Here is a 16,719-nt window from a genome sequence, read left to right as displayed (position 1 = left end):
AATTCCATATGTGTTCATTCATAGTTTTGATGCCTTCAGTGAGAATATACAATGTAAATAGTCATGAAAATAAAGAAAACGCATTGAATGAGAAGGTGTGTCCAAACTTTTGGCCTGTACTGTATGTACATAGAAAAACATTGGTGCATTAAAAACTGTATAATTATAATCTAAAATGGGAGCTGTGGATATTACAGGGTTATTGACAGTGTATGACTGATTTAACTGTTCATCAGAGTGTGGGAAGAAACTGTTCTTGTGTCTGTGTTTTGGCATACAGTGCTCTGTAGCGCCTACCAGAGGGGAGAAGTTTGAACTGGTTTTGTACCAGGGTGTGAATGGTCTGCAGTGATGTTACCTGCTCATTTCCTGACTCAGGAGATGTAAGTCCTGAATGGAGGGCAGGCTCTGCAGTCCTGACCTGTCTGTTCCTGTCCTGTTTGGTGGCTGATCCAAACCACACAATGATGGACATGCAGAGAACAGACTGGTTTATTGCAGTGTAGAAGAATCAGCAGCTCATGAGGCAGGTTTAAATTCTTGAGCTGGCGCAGGAAGTACATCCTCTTAGAGCTAAGCAAAGATTAGTCGATTAGTTTAGCTATTAAATTAATCGCCAACTATTTTGATAATCAGATTGAGTTATTTTTTTATGAAAAAAGCAAAACATTATCTGATTCCAGCTTTTTAAATGTGAATATTTTCTGGTTTCTTTACTCCTCTGTGACAGTAAACGGAATACCTTTGAGTTTTGGACAAAACAAGACATTTGAGGATGTCATCTTGGGCTTTGGAAAACACTGATTGACATTTTTCACCATTTCTGACATTTTATAGACCAAACAACTGATCGATTAATCAAGAAGATTAATGGACTATGAAAATAACAGTTAGTTGCGGATCTACAATCACTGCTGGGCCTTTTTCCTGATGGTGTCAATATTGTGCGTTAGGTCCTGGGAGATTGAGGATCCCAGAAATCTGATGGAATCCACAGTGTTGTCCACTCTCATCTCCACAGTTTCAGCTTTTAAATGTGTAGCTTTTCTTTGCTACTAAAATCTCCTTTGTCAGTGTGTTTCTGGCCTGGTTGTACAGGATTCTGTCCCCACTTCTGTAGACCTTCTCCTTGGTCTGAGTATAGTATAGGTCTACATGTGCAGGCCTATAAGTTTAATTATCCAAACGTTTAACTTCACAACGAATACATCTCCATAAATATATTGTGTAATACTGAATATTGCAACTTTATACACGCGCTGGAAATTCATGTACAGTGTAGGCTACACAAACCCTAAAAAGAGATGCTGTTTCCGCCTCTCTCCTTCAACTCCAATCCGCCTGGCGACGCTGTGCTTGCATCGTCACCGGTTGTTAACCAATCATCGATCAGTAACCAGCAGTTTGAAAAGGAAGCGGGTCCAGCAGTCAGCGGAGCGGGTACATTCGGGAAAAACAAATAATGAACGACATACAAACAATATAATAGACTATCAATCATGGAAATGGGTTAAAACAGCTAATTAAATGGAGTTCCGATAAGTTTCGTCGATCACTGTTGATAAGCTGTTGATAAGGGCGTTGATGTAATTAGCACAGTTTGCAAAAGGTTGAGCTAGGCTAACTTGACTGGCGGATGTTAATGCTGGTGGTCTATTGAATTTGTAACGTTAACGTTAGATGCTTTTAAGCAAGCCTTTACCCGTTGATATAAAATACGTGTGGCACGGTTACATCTGTGATTTTAAACATGAAGCCATTAAAGCCGTTATTTTTGAAGACCTACGGTAAGGAGAGGCGAAAGCTGTCCGCCTGGATCTCACCGGAAAACCGCAAGCAGGCCTTCGACAGCACACCCTCAACAGACGGTGATATGTCCGTCTTTGAACCCGCAGAACCTCTGATGATAAGGTATGTCAAGGCGAGAGTCACTTTAGTCGTCTGGCTCAACGGATGCACATTGCTGGGTTAAAGCCTGGGACTCAGGCAGCACAAATGACAAACAGCAGAGCGCCCAGGGGCGATTCTAGGATCAGACCTTTAGGGGGGCTCAGCCCCTAATGAGAATGTGACATGGATACAGTGCCTTGCAAAAGTGTTCACACACCCCCCCCCCCCCACCCACCTTTTTCTTTGAACCTGTAATTATTTGCCATCTGTCACTAACACAGACAAGTTTGCAAACTCTAACTTGAAGTACTAAAAATGATTTTAGATTTTAAATCATTTTTTTAGGGGGGCTGAGATGAAATTTAGGGGGGCTTGAGCCCCCTAAAAAGGGTCTCAAATCGCCACTGCTGGCGCCTATCTCCAAGAGTGTATGGCTGCAGCCCCGCCCCGTAGGGTTGTTATTGTTGGGGAGACACTCTAGGTGAAATATTGGAACTAATAGATATCACCATGAAACTTCCCCACTTGATTACTTAAATTAAAACAATTCGTTTTTGTATTGCAAGTGTTATGATATTTTTGTGTTTAAATAATGTCATGTAAATGAGGCGTTATCTAATGCTAACTTTTGGTGAATTTAGGAGAAATCTTTTTTTTTCTGCCTTTTATTTTGATAGGACAGCTGAAGACATGAAAGGCAAGCAGTTAAAGAGTGTGCTAAGAAATCATTCTGTTTTTGATAATGTACTTAAATTGGCAATTGACAAACTCCATTTCTCTAGAGACTGAAGCTGTAGCTGCAGCATGTTGATTGACATGTTTTAATTATGACATAAGACATGTTCAAGGAGTTCAGATAGAGCCTGTATCAGCGCCATATTTAGTTCAATGTGTCACTATTTTTGGTAGCCTACTGTACTTAAATGGCCAGTATGTACTTTATTTGCTTTATTCATTGAAGCCTCTATGTTTACAGGCTTGTGGTGATGCTCAATATTGCTATAGGTGCCAAAAAAAATCTGTTTGGTACCGCCAATTTGTTTTGTTTTGTCATGGTTCATGTGTGCAATAAACATTATACTTTGTGGAAAAAAAAATCGTGGCAGAGAATCGTGATATCAATTCAAAGCTAAAAAATCGTGATTCATATTTTCCCCCGAATCGTGCAGGCCTAGTATGTACACAGTTTGTAGACACAGAGAAATACATAACAAACAATACCACCCTGTAGAATTGGCATACATAAATAATACCCAAGATTACCTATTCTAGGCCAATTATCGTTTTTAAATCTTTTCCCGACCTATGCCTACTTGCTCTCACATTCGATATCGTATCCTTACTGCCCCGAACGTGTTCATCCTTTTTTTTTTTTTCATTTCGTGCAGACCGAGGAAGACTAGTGTTGCTAGTCGTAGAGCGGGGCGTCCTGCCAAGAAAAAGGCCATGCTATGTCTGGCTGAGAAGAGCAGCAGCAGTGATGAGGAGACTTCCCCCCCTCCTTCCTGTCCTCGGCCTGCCCAGCAGAGCAAGACAACCAGGTCTCTGAAAAAAAATGCAGCTGTCAATTTTGATGAGATGTTATTATTTCATTAATGTGTTTTGTAATAAGTAAACCGTTAATTACGTTAACCACTTATAGATTATTAACATAACAAATATGGATGGCGTTCCCAGTCAGATTTCATTACACTACAAGGTTTTATAATATTGTGTGATAAACTTTTTGTCCTCCACAGCAGAGATTTAATGTCTTAACATTTTTTTTCCCCTAACCTGCATGCTAATGCCCCATGTTCTACCTTGCTCATTGGTTGGTTTTATATATTTTCTTTATCATAATGGCGAAGAAGACTAGCGATAAAGCAGTCCACCCTGCCAAGAGAAAAGCCATGTTGATATTGTATCCTTACTGCCCTTAACATGTTCATCCGTTTTTCATGTCGCAGAGAGAAGAGGACTGGTGTTGCTAGGCGTAGAGCGGGGCGTCCTGCCAAGAAAAAGGCCATCTTATGTCTGACAGACACCAGCATTGATGAGGAGAACATCTCTCCCTTCCGTCCTCAGCCCGCTCAGCAGAGCAAGACATCCAGGTCTGTGCACAAACGGGCACGACACGTTGTGAATGATTTTTTTGTTGTTGTTAGGACAGCAGTGTCTGCAAGGATACATTTGACAATGCTGGCATTAACAGAGGACTTGTGCATTCAAGCAGATCCAACTGTTTTCAACAGTTCCTAAAATACCCACCACTCATTGTGAATGCTGCACTTTGAGATCTCAGATCTAGGGCTGCTTGTTAAAGCAACACTATGTAACTTTTAGCTGCAGCTGTAGTTCCAATGAGACAACGTAGACAATGTAGGGGGACCGAAGCGGGAAAAGTTACATAGTGTTGCTTTAAAATGAATATCAAAAGTCAAAACTAACAAATACCCGTCAGCGGTTACCAGAGCCCAACATGATGACTTCAAATTCATTTTGTCACTTTATTAATTAGCTGAAGAGTGCCTGCTATCTGAGGCAGTGTTCAGACCGACTTTGGCTCTGCATAAAAACAACACAGCCCTTTGAGCCCGTCCGGCAGCACAGCAGGCGGCGCCGACGCAGAGGACAGCTGCAAAAAACGCAGGGTCGACCTGCGAAAAAAGGTTTAACTGGGCAATGCAACATCATCAGGCAGGGTGCTGCAATGGCCAATTAGGTATGTGTAAGTGCACATTCCTGGTGGATTGCTTTGGAACTTGAACGGTATTTCTACTGTTTACCTTGCAATCATTGCAACAAAAGAGAAAACTGTTGCCGCCGTGATGACTTTCCAGTTTTCCTTTCAGCCTGAACACCCACTAAATGTCCTCAGTGATAGCTGTAATCTTGAGCTTTCTCTCTTCTCTTTCTCAGTGATCATCTTCCTTCTGCGGGCCGCTTTGTAACCCGCCGCAGACATGCTGCTGCCACCAAACCCCAACTCCCTAAATCAACGTTCGGTATGCTCGACTCTTCAGATGACTTCACTTCTGGAGCCCTTGCTTCCAGGAGGATTCTTCGGGCGAGGAGGGCCCCCCCAACATATGTGGTATCGAGTGCAGAGAACTCGATGAATGCAGCAGGGACTGCCGGCTCTGCCGTCAACCCCTTCCGAGAGATATCCCTCAATGAGTTGACCGATCACAGCCTCGGACCCTGCCCCAGGAAACCCATCTTTAGCTCCACGCCCTCAGCGGGCTCCTCCAGCAAACGGCCACGCCTTAAACCCTTATCTATAAATGATCAATCTTCCGCCCCACTATCCATGTCGGTGAGTTGTATAGGCGTCTTGAGCACATTCCAAGAAGACGTGGATTCACCAGGGCAGCGCGTCTCCGCATCCCGTTCTGCACCACCCAAAGGACACCATTCAGGGGAGAAGCTGCAGTCGAGCCTTGGTCAGCAAGAACCAGACCTGCATCACAATGAAGAACCTTCTGGTGTTTTGTTCATGGAGCCCAGGAGCACTAACAAGAGAAGGAGCTGTAGTGTGGAAGCCAAACGCTATAGTGAAGACCCCAAAACCAAGAATGCTGGGGAATTACCAAGTCTGAATCTGCTCTCTAGCAACGACAGCGAAAGCAGAAGTCATTTTGTGTCAGCAGCCGGAGGATCAGGGTGGCTGACAGAGCCTCTAAAGGAGAAATGTTTGACCGAGCACTGCTCCGTGCAGCTAGAAAGATTGGACAGCATCGTTGTTTCTCAGCTATGCAGTCAAACAACCTTCTCATCCTGTTTGGGAAGTTCAAGCTCAGCCCACAGCCGGCAAACAAGTGAACATCCACTGTCTGTGGACAGGTGTCAAACTTTTGACCTTTTACATTCTTCAGGATCATCGTTTCATCTTAATTTATCTGTGACGAACATTAAATCCAGTGATTATATACAGTCAGTAAACAGTATTGAATCTTCTGAACATGCAGCTTCAGTAACTGGCAGTCAAAGCACTAACAATTCATCATCAGCTGAACACTCATCCACACAGGAATCCATTGCGCAGCCAGAGTCATTACTCTATGCTGAATCTACCTACCACAAAGACAGCAGCGGTGAGTTTATCATGGGCACACAACTATCAGCCAACAGCTCTGTGCAAACACCGTTTGCTGTTGCATTAAAGGACAAAAGTCTAACTAAGAAATGCACAGTTCAGCTAAAAAAAATGGCTTTGTCACCACAGAATTCAGACCCAAACAAGTCTGACAATGACCACACACATAACATTGAGGACCCAGAAAATCTCACATCTCACAGTCCGGTACCTCAGACACAGTCTAAAGACTCAGAAACAGAAGAAAAGGCAGCGTTGCTCACGACGACGCTAAAGGAGAAATGTATAACTGACAAAGTCATTGTTGGGGTAAAGAGAGTAACATTAACACAACTAAAAGATATTCTGCAGCTCAAAGACACAACATGTGACGACCAGACAAAGAATAACCATCAGTCTGAGAGTGGCACCTATCCCTGTAATGAAGTAACTTCTGCCATGAAAGTCAATAAGAAAAAGAGGGTCTCAACTAGCTCTGAAGACAAGATTGCTTCAGACAAAGAAGAAGTTGTGAAGAACTCTTCCAACATTTCCCACAAAGGAAAAAAGACCTATCTGGCTCCGAAAGAAAAGAAAAGGAAGAGCACGTCCACGGACCGGCCTGGAACAACCAGGAAGGCATGCATAAGCGGTCTGAGCGTGAGTCGCTGGAAAAACAAAGGCAGTGCTAGCACACACGGGTTCAGGAGCAGGACTGCACAGACGGGCGGTAACAAGGCTGTGGACTGCAGCATCGACGAGCTGATGTCCACACAACACAAACCGCCACGGGTGAGAACAATATTCACACAAACGCACAGCACAGTACTGCTGAAACATCATGTTTATTCGCTGAATGTCTATCGACTGATATAGTGATTGACAGCAGTAATTATTGGTTAACCCTTGTCAGACAAAATAAGCAATGTGAAGACCGTATTTTGGGCTGTCAGAACTAGCGATGAACCTTTCAACTAAATTAGTTAAAAGGTGAAAAGTATTGGTCAGCTGTAGCCCTTTTCAACCAGTTCAGTTTATGTATAGTGTCAAATCATAACCAGTTATTTCAAGACACTTTAGAGTAGGTCTAGACCACACTATAATTTACAAAGTCCCAACAATTCCAGTAATTCCCCCAAGAGCAAGCATTCAGTGGCGAGGAAAAACTCCCTTTTAGGCAGAAACCTCGGGTGGTGAGGGAAACTTCCTTTTTAGGGAGAATCCTCGGACAGACCCAGGCTCTTGTTAGGCGGTGTCTGACGGTGCCGGTTGGGGGTGTGATGAACAGTGGCAATTATAGTCACAACTGATGAAAGCCCTTGCATTTGCAGTATTACGAACTGGGTGTCGGGCGGCATTCCCGGGAAAACTCACAAGCGGTTTGGATCGGAGATCCCAAAACAAACCTGCAACGATTACTGCTTATTGTCAAAAGCCTCTTTCCGACCAAGTAGTTACAGGAACGTAGTTAAACAGTTCTACTAACTACTCTTCCCCCAAAACCGGTTTTGCCAAGATAGAAGAGCAGAGCGCAACAGGCAAACGAAACAACGGGTAAGTTTAACTAGCATTACCAATTAGCTGGTTGAATGTGTGATGTTTGTCTTATGAGTTAGCATACGTAGGCGAATTGCAACAGAAGAATATGTACTGTTTGTGTTTCAGACGTTGCTAGGTCACTAAGGGTTCCTATGCGGAAAAGGAAAATAACCCTGCCCTGAAGTAGGAGCTGAAAGAGTTACAGGAACTGCGGTCAGAGGAACTTAATAATCCCCAAATTGGTCCGGTCGGAACACAAGAAAAAAAGGAGTTCTAGGAACGTTATGTTCTAGGAACTGCAAAAATCCCTCCGGTCGGAACAGATCTTCAAGATTGTAACTTTGACAGTGTGCTTGTCAAGAAAAAAATCAGTCGGGCAGGTGGCACTGAAGTCTTTCGATACCTGAATGCATGCAGGGTCCCTATTACTAATGTTTTCAAGTGGTGGTATTTTTTATATATTTCTGGCAAAGATGACATTTAGCATCCCTTTCATGTGGCTTCCTGCAGGCTTTATGATACAAGAACATATTTAAACATCACCTGATTTGTCAAATATGTATTATTATTATCTGAGACAATAAAAATAGTTTAAAGTCAACTGCAAAGTTTTTTTTTGTTTTTTTTTTGTACATGTAGAGAGCCCGGCATGTTGAATTAATATTTGGGCTGGTCATGAAATAGCAGTGATTTAACATACCAGCATTTCATGTGATGCTACTTGATGCCATATTCAAGGTTCTAATGAAGGTTTTGTTCATTCAAATGACAAAAGTGAAGAAAAACGACTTCCAGTGTATCTTCAGTGCTATCCACCCTTGGGAACAGTTTTGGTTTGTTTGACTTAAGTTTGGGATATTTATGTCTAAGATTCATGTCGCTTCCCTAATATACAGTAATGGTGGTGAATGGGATTTTGTTTGTCACGTTCAAAGTTAATTTTAGGAACTACTGCAGCAACAAGGGGTGGTGCCCTGGCTACTCCAGACAGTTTCTGTTACCTTCAGTGGAAATTAGTTCCTGAATGAAAACTCTTTGATGTAAAGTCTATGGATTGTTCTCATTAACAATGAGCTAACTGGGACAATGTAAACAAAGCACATTTTTTCAAATTTTTATTTTTAATTTTTTTTATTTCTGTGAATGCCACAAACAAAATTTCTCAAACTGGGCAAACAAAACGCCAACTTATCTGCACGGCAAGGTATTACAAAAGTTTTTAAAGGTAAAATATTCAGCGTTTATGTTTTGGACCAACCTAAACGCCACAGACAAACCGATTTTGGTTTCAAGTATGTATTGTTTTCGCTTCTACTACAATCCCCCCAACTGTACTTAAATGTTAATAGTTTGGGAGGATTTAAAATGATGACATGTGGAGCTGTGGCATCATTGACATTGTAAAAACCTTCCTGTGTTTAGGAGCTGTTGGGAACCACCATCAATTTCTCCACCCCGGTGAGAGCGAGTCGGCTCAACCTCTCGTCTCTGTTGGCTGACTTCACGCCTAACACACAAACCTGGAGTCGACTCAAAGCTGCCCTCTCTGTTCATCGCAAGGGCATGGGTAATACACACAGGCAATACTAAGTTGTGGGGCTGCTGTCTCCAGGTCGGTTGGTTGGTCGACTGCGTGTCCACCGAAGCATTTTTTCGCAGCTGAAAAAGCCAGGCAGTCTTCTGAAAACAGAGTTTTTTTCAACTGCGACGCTTTGGTTGAGTCTGGTTGCTATGATCCGGAATATCTGCTAAGTAAAAATGTTGGCACAAAGTACAGTACTTTCTCTGGCCCTTGCTTTGGATGAAGGGAGAGCTGAAACGCGTAGGGAGAGAGGACAGATATGTACGCTTCAGCAGTATTAATTTCTCCTTTTGTTGTTGTTGTTGTTGTTCAGCACTTGTACATGTAGGATGTGACAGTCCCTCCAAAAAAACGTGATTATGCGATCGCATAATTCAATGCATAATCAACCAAAGTCCGCATATTCATGCGGGGGCCGCATTTTTTCAAATATGCCGCACTTTCGCCGCATAAATTGCCGATTTCCGCGCAAAATATGCGGTGCTTGCATGATTTCATAATCCCCGCATTTTCGTTGCAAAAAAGTCACATATATCTTAGCAGAAAGTTGAAAAAAATGTTGCGTTTACTTCACACAAGAGCAGCCATTTTCCCCTGTTGCCATGGGAACGTTATGAAATGACATAATTACGTGACGTGAACATCATCGAAAAGCAGGTGTTGGAGGTTGAAATTGACATGTACTTTGAGTCTCTTAAGTTGGTATCCAATAAGAAAGCTATCTTAATATCTGATGTCTACTCAAATTTCTTTAAGTGCTCCTGCTGTCTATATTATTAACGATTTTTGAAAGTCTGTCTCTTTTGTATCTTTTATTTCCCTCTGTTTAGACTATTACTTTTATTTTTACTTAAATATTATATTATTTGTATATATTTTTGTATCTTATTTACTTATTGCAATGACTGAATATCTGTAAACTATTTTTGGAAATTAAGTTTTAAAAAAGCAGGGTGTTGGGGGAATCACCTTTTCTTCTCTTTTCATCAAACCGCAGTTTTTGCAAGTTCCCGCATTTTTTGCAAGTTCCCGCATTTTTTGCAAGTTCCTGCAATTTCATCGCATAAAATTGCATAAATATCCCGCATATTCCATCGCATTTTTTAAGAAAACGTGCCGCATAATCAAGGATTTTTGCCCGCAACAATCATAAAAAAAACTGATGTGATGATGGTTGGTCTTTGTGATTTTGTCCCGCCCCTCCTCCACTATGATTGGACAGCTGGCTAAAAAGGGACAGTGACGAGCGCATTTTTTAACCCAAAGTTGAACAGTTTTCAACTTTCGGCAACCAGAAAAAAAACTCCAGATGTGCAGCGCTCAGCACAGAGTAGACGCTCAGCCCCTCATCACGCTGCTGGTGTTTGTAGCATAGTGTAAATATGAGGCACTCCCATTGCAAAGCATTAAAAACCTGCACTGGCCTCAGGGAGTAACGCTTTGGACACACACCGCTACCAGGTAGAGTGCACTCAGTGCACTGTGGCCTATTTAGGTAATTTAGAGAGACAGTGCAGATTGTTTTCCCCGTCGATTGGTTGAAGTGTAGGTAGAATTTCAGTTGACTAAGATTTTCTTTGGTTGACTACAGCCCTACTAAATTGTAATCTGTCCCTCGGTTGTTTGGGACTATTGACATTTTAAAATTTAATTTAAAGCCACCAATGTCCTTTTGTTATTTTTTTATTTTTCTTGTCTCTTATCCCTCATTCCCTCACGTTAGTGATATGCACTCCGAGCAGTTTACGTCGGTCAGTGTCGGGGTCACCTACAAGAGAGAAGTTGGCGGATATCAGCCAGGTCCTGTTTGCCACACCCTCGCGGACACCCCTCCCCAAACACCTCCGGTCACAACTGCTGAGCCGCAATTCTACGGTACAGTACACCTATGCCGTCAAGATTTTTAAAGTTTTTCCTACGTACTTTCTACATGCTTGGTGTTTGACTGTGAATGGGTTGTTACACTTGATGTGAATGTGTGCCACCTGCTCCCTCCTGTGTTTTGTCACACAGATTGTGTGTGAGGATGCAGATCTGTCAGATGCAGAGAAGGTGTATGCTGAGTGTGGCCAGCAGCGCCCTCTGCCCTGGGAGGAGTGTATACTCCCTCGCCGTATGAAACGGTGTGTGAAGATAGGGGAAGGGACCTTCGGTGAGGTCTTCTCCACCACCAACGCCTCAGGAGACACTGTTGCACTCAAAGTATGTGTTTGTGTATATATTTTTTTAACTGTGTGTGTGTGTGTGTGTGTGTGTGTGTGTGTGTGTGTGTGTGTGTGTGTGTGTGTGTGTGTGTTACTTTGTGTGTTAGGCATTGTATTGTGTAAGATCAATGTGCAATGTGATGTAAAGCAGATTACATCATAAGTGTTACAATTTTAAAGTGGACTGTATGTTTAAAGAGGGGGACTTCCCTGTTGGACAGAAATGTTTAACATAATATTCTAAACTCAAGGCTCACTTACTAGCTATTTTCCAGAGCTTTTGACCATGCACAAAACTGACGAGTTAAAATCATTAAAGAAAGTTGATTTTAATAATAAAGAAAGTTGATTTAATAAAAAACACTAACTCATTTAATCTGATGCATCACTTTATTCAAATTGAGGATTTTGTTCTAGGATTTTCTTTTTTCACCATCATGAAATAAAATCACAAAATACAACAGACATTCAAAGTTCCATTCAAAAAGAAGCTTTGAATGTATATAAAAAAAAAAAAAAAAAAAATTACAGTTGGTCCAGCCCTAGTCAAGGGTGAATCTCCATTTTATATTAAATTGAAAATAGCATTATAGAAAAACAATGCAAAGCGGCAAGAAACCACATTCAATGAGTTCAATGATAAAGATTTGTTATAAATGTTTGATGAAAATGTGTGCATATTCTGCAGTAAAACAGTGACTCCTGTCTTGACAGATCATTCCAGTAGAGGGCAGTGAGAAGGTGAATGGAGAGGATCAGAAGACTTTAGGAGAGATTCTCCATGAGATTATTATCTCAAAGTAAGTAGTACATGAAGTACAAACTGCACTTCGCACTACTCCATTTGCTGCGATACTATAATTGGGGGGGGGCACCTAATGATGAGCCTTGGAAACCACAAGAGAGTTCAGCTAAACAGCATTGTTTGTTTTTTTTCTGCCAGGGAGCTGAGCAGCCTGAAAGAGAAGCTGCAGAACAAGACTCATGGGTTTATTGGACTCAACGAGTAAGCAACTCTCTTTTGTCTTTTTTTTTTTTTTGTCCGTTAGCGTCTCGGTCGTTTGGATTGTTAATTAAATGTGACTCGACTTGTTCCCTCGCAGTCTCCACTGCGTTCAGGGCTGCTACCCTCCAGATTTCCTGAATGCTTGGGACACCTTCGACCAGCAGAGAGGCTCTGAGAACGACCGACCAGGTCAGTGAGAGAAACCCCTGTTCACGTTTGTCAACACGTCCGTCAGGTTGCAGTGGCTGACCAAAATCTATCCATGTACGACCAGGCTATGTGTTTTGTCTATTTCACTGGGTCTTTCTTTTTCTCTCTGCTTAGATTTCTTTGAAAAGGATCAGTTATTCATAATCCTGGAGTTTGAGTTTGGAGGCATGGACCTAGAGAACAGCAATGGAGCGGTAGGCTGCCTAATAACCTCCCCTCTGTGTTTTGCAGTGATGCTGAGCATTCATCCATCATGTCAGTGACTGCTCGATGTCTCTTGCTTTCTGAAGCTAGCACACTCTGTTTACAACTTCAAGTCCCGTTTTCTTTTGTATGCTGAGACGAGTGTGTCTCCTCCTTAACTTTTATGGCTTTTAAGTTAAAATGCTTGCCAGTTATACTACTGTAGTCGGAGTTTCAAGTACTCTGTCCTCAAACCGAAGCATTACTACAACAACACTACACTCTCATTACACTAGATGTAGCTCAGTACACTTGCACACTGTAAGAATGTTGTTTGTTTGTTAGTTTAGGATCCTTATTAGCTCCTGCAATGCAATAATCGGACAATGCAGTAATGAATGTACATCATACACATTAAAATGCATCATCAACAATACAAAATAGGACATCATAAGACAAAGAAGAAACACACACAATAGCAAGATTTCATAACACATGATAATGACAAATAACACAGACAAGACAAAAACGCATAGACGGGACAGCTCTGCCAGTGCAGTCAAAGAGCAACCATTATGTATGTCTGTTTCACTGTGTCTACATTGAAAATGTTCTCAAACATTAATGAAGAGTGCATGCATAAATATAAGTCCCTTGAATAGAGACATTACAACTTAATGAAGACCATAAATATGTATGCTCAAGATAATGCTGAAAACATTGAAGAAGAAGCTGAGCATCTAAAAGAAAACATAAGCTGTGTATTGATTCGAAAACCAGTATTTTTTTCCCAGAACTATTAGCCCATTGTGGGGTGAGAGTACAAATGCAGTCTTTAATTCAAGCCTTTATTGTGTTGTCAAGCTGGCGTCTTTGGGGGTGGCGAAGAGCATCCTTCATCAGGTCACGGCTGCCTTGGCTGTTGCTGAGCAGGAGCTACACTTTGAACACAGGTGATGTCCTCCGACCTTTTGATGTGATGAACAGCTGGTGAAATAAACAAAGTGGCAATATACATACATTGATTGCTAGGGGTATGACGAGATCTCGTGAGATTAAAATATGACGAGACTTCTCGTCGATGTAAAAAATTGTCTCACAATATCGGTCACAAGTGCAGAGCAGCAGCCAGCATGACGGAGTCTAACCTGGTTGGTCTTATAATACATTGGGCTTTGAAGAGGAGTCTGGTTTAGACCTCTAAATTAGCATAGAAGATCCATCCACCCCCCGCCCGTTCGCCAAAGTTGAGAGTTCACTTTTCCAGAGCGGCAGCGAAGTTGCAATTGTAAAAAGCCGCTTGTAAAACCCAGCATTAGAACGTTAGAGGGTATGCTCGCTCTCTCTCTCTTTTTTTTTTTTTCTCTCTCTCTCTCTCTCTCTCTCCACACACACTGCAGCGTGCTGACTTTCGCAGATCACTCTTTCTCTTCCTGTCTTTTTTTTTTTTTTTTAAATGATTCCGAACCTAAGATTACTTTTAATGATATTAAACAACGAGAAATTTTCTCCCCTCATCTTAAAATGGTCATAAACCAATACAAGAGTGGCCTACTTCTTTGTTTACTGCTGCAATGAAATACTTGGTTATGTTGTAACCTTGGTTCTCCGAGTAAAGACTATTTTTCCAGTCATATTTCTTGATTTAAGTTTTCTTTAGAATAGTGTTAAAATATTGTCTCGTTCTCATGAACCCAGTCTCGTGTCTCATCTCGTGAGCGGAGTGTCTCGTCACACCCCTATTGATTGCTGTCGGTATGAAGAAATTCTGTAACTTGTATTAATTGCATTTATAGTAACCATTTAGATGTGAATGTTAAAGACTTTGAGAGTCTGGAAATCTTTTGGTTTAGGTACCTTGAAAGAGCTCTCAAAGTGCTTGAATCTTAAAAAGCTGTACGAATCCTTCGTTTATAAAGTCTATAAAATGTCCATCACAATTGCCCAAAGTAATATACTCAAATGTCTTATTTTTCCCGGGAAATGTTCAAAAAGCATATTGTCCATTTACTGTCATCAAAAAACCAGCAAATATATGCATCTGAGAAGCTAGAACCAGATGGGAGATGTGGCACTCGGTATCAAACTTGTGTTATAAGCCAATACATGGCACAGTTGGGTGTGTATGTGGTGTCCGTGAGGATTTGTTGGTGGCTCGTAATGGCAACTTTATCCCCCGGTGTTGTTTACTGCAGGGACCTCCACTGGGGCAACGTGCTGGTCAAAACAACCAAGCAGAAGACCGGGAGCTTCCTCCTGAATGGAGCAGCCCACTCTCTGGAAACTAAAGGGGTGTTGGTTCGCATCATTGACTATTCTCTCTCCAGACTCGAAATCGGTCAGATATTTAGTTTTTTTTTCCTCCCTCGTCATATTTTTTGCACATAAAAATGTAGCCCTGTTAGAATCATGATGCGTAATTAACATGCATATGTTTTGTTCGCTCCAGATGATCTGACGGTGTCCTGTGATATCTCTGAGGATGAGGAGCTTTTCATGGGCCAGGGAGATTACCAGTTTGATATCTACAGACAAATGAGACAGGAGAATGGGTCAGTGCGTTAATGTGTCTGAGCCATATTCATAAACAGCCATTGTGCCATGCAAAGCTGTAAAGGAGTCACATGGAGCAGTTTAACTATGCATAAAAAGATCTTATTCTACACATATAATAGAGATTATGTGTAGAGGATAACAGAGCCAACATTGGGTTTCTTATTGATTTGAACTGAATTAATATGTCCGGAAATACTAGTCAGATGATTAGTTCAGAAATTCCAAACACAAATGGATCTCACCAAACAACTATGGTTTGTATGATGGCATATGCGTTTTTTTATTAGTCACCCAGAAAATGCAATTTGCCAGTCTGACACTGATCTTTCTTTTGAGTGTTCATTGTCATTTGTCTTAAAGGAGTAGTTTGACAGTTTGGGAAATATGCTTATTTGTGTTCTTGATGAGAGTTGGATGAGAAGATCGATACTACTCTATTTGTTAAATGTGAAGCTACAGCCAGTTAGCTTAGCATAAAGACTGGAAAAGGGGAATCAGCCAGGTTGGCTCTGTTAAAAGGTGAAAATCAAAATCCATCCATCACCACCTCTGATGCTCAAAAACCAAAGTACAAAGTACAGACCAAACGAAGATATAACTTGACAATTACTAATCTTTTTTTGAGTTCCTTATGGATGCATCTAAGCTAAGCTAACCGTCTCTGGCTGTAGCTTCATATTTATTGGATCGATCTTCTCATTTTAACTCATGTTTTTTTTAATAAGACCATTTCCCAAACTGTATTGCTTGAAACAGACATCATCAGTCTTTTGTGGATACTCCTGCTCATTTACAGAATTAAACTAACTATCTCAGAGTTATTATGTTACTGATTTATTAATTCTATGCTGCTCTTTTTGTCTCAGAAACAACTGGTGTAACTACCACCCCCATACCAACGTGCTGTGGCTCCACTACCTGTGCTCCAAGCTGCTTTCCATGAAGTACCGGGGGTCAGGAGGGAGGGGGGCCAAGGGCACGCGAGAGGAGCTCACTCGTTTCCATGGCAACGTCCTCCAGTACAGTTCTGCCACTGAGGCGCTGCAAAACTGCCCCATGTTTCACTAGTACTGAACGCATGAAGTGTGAGGATGCTCACACACTCACAGAAATGCATAGTATAAAGAAGGTACAATGTATCTACATCCTAAATACATAAATATTGGGTTACACTTTACTTGAATGTAGCTACATAAGAGTGACATGACACTGTCACAGACGTGTCCTAAACATAAACAAGTCATAAATGTTTATGACATAACGCTTCTGCCATTAAGTGTCATTCGGTTTTTGTCATGACAAGTTAAGGTTAGGGTTTATGTGTCATGTCACTCTTATGTAGATACCTTCAAGTAAAGTGTTACCAAATATTGTATATGCAGAAACAAGTTCTTAATCAATAAATGTTTAAATGACACCATCTGAAACTGGTATTGTGATCACAATCATTTTTTTGCAATCTAGATTAGTGCTGAAGTGATTTGTTGATTTA

At 41.4% G+C, this 16,719-nt stretch overlaps 1 protein-coding gene and 1 long non-coding RNA gene across 2 annotated transcripts; both read left to right on the top strand.

Annotated features, from left to right (window-relative positions):
• The first annotated feature begins 1,389 nt into the window (after positions 1–1,389).
• haspin (histone H3 associated protein kinase) lies at positions 1,390–16,493 on the top strand. Its single transcript, XM_039808394.1, has 15 exons — positions 1,390–1,911; positions 3,279–3,431; positions 3,840–3,983; positions 4,792–6,739; positions 8,909–9,053; positions 10,792–10,943; positions 11,082–11,270; positions 11,987–12,072; positions 12,216–12,278; positions 12,376–12,467; positions 12,603–12,682; positions 13,536–13,624; positions 14,867–15,009; positions 15,121–15,223; positions 16,094–16,493. The coding sequence occupies exons 1-15, from the start codon at positions 1,751–1,753 to the stop codon at positions 16,293–16,295; spliced, it is 3,750 nt and encodes a 1,249-aa protein (XP_039664328.1). The 5' UTR covers positions 1,390–1,750; the 3' UTR covers positions 16,296–16,493.
• On the top strand, positions 7,083–7,709 carry LOC120563938. The gene is made up of 2 exons (XR_005640036.1): positions 7,083–7,501; positions 7,613–7,709. It is a non-coding gene; the product is annotated as an uncharacterized LOC120563938 (long non-coding RNA).
• Positions 16,494–16,719: the final 226 nt, after the last annotated feature.

This window comes from Perca fluviatilis, chromosome 1, assembly GCF_010015445.1.
Source record: "Perca fluviatilis chromosome 1, GENO_Pfluv_1.0, whole genome shotgun sequence".
NCBI lineage: Eukaryota > Metazoa > Chordata > Actinopteri > Perciformes > Percidae > Perca > Perca fluviatilis.
The sequence above is the reverse complement of the archived record's forward strand: the minus strand, read 5'-3'. Positions and strand labels throughout refer to the sequence as shown.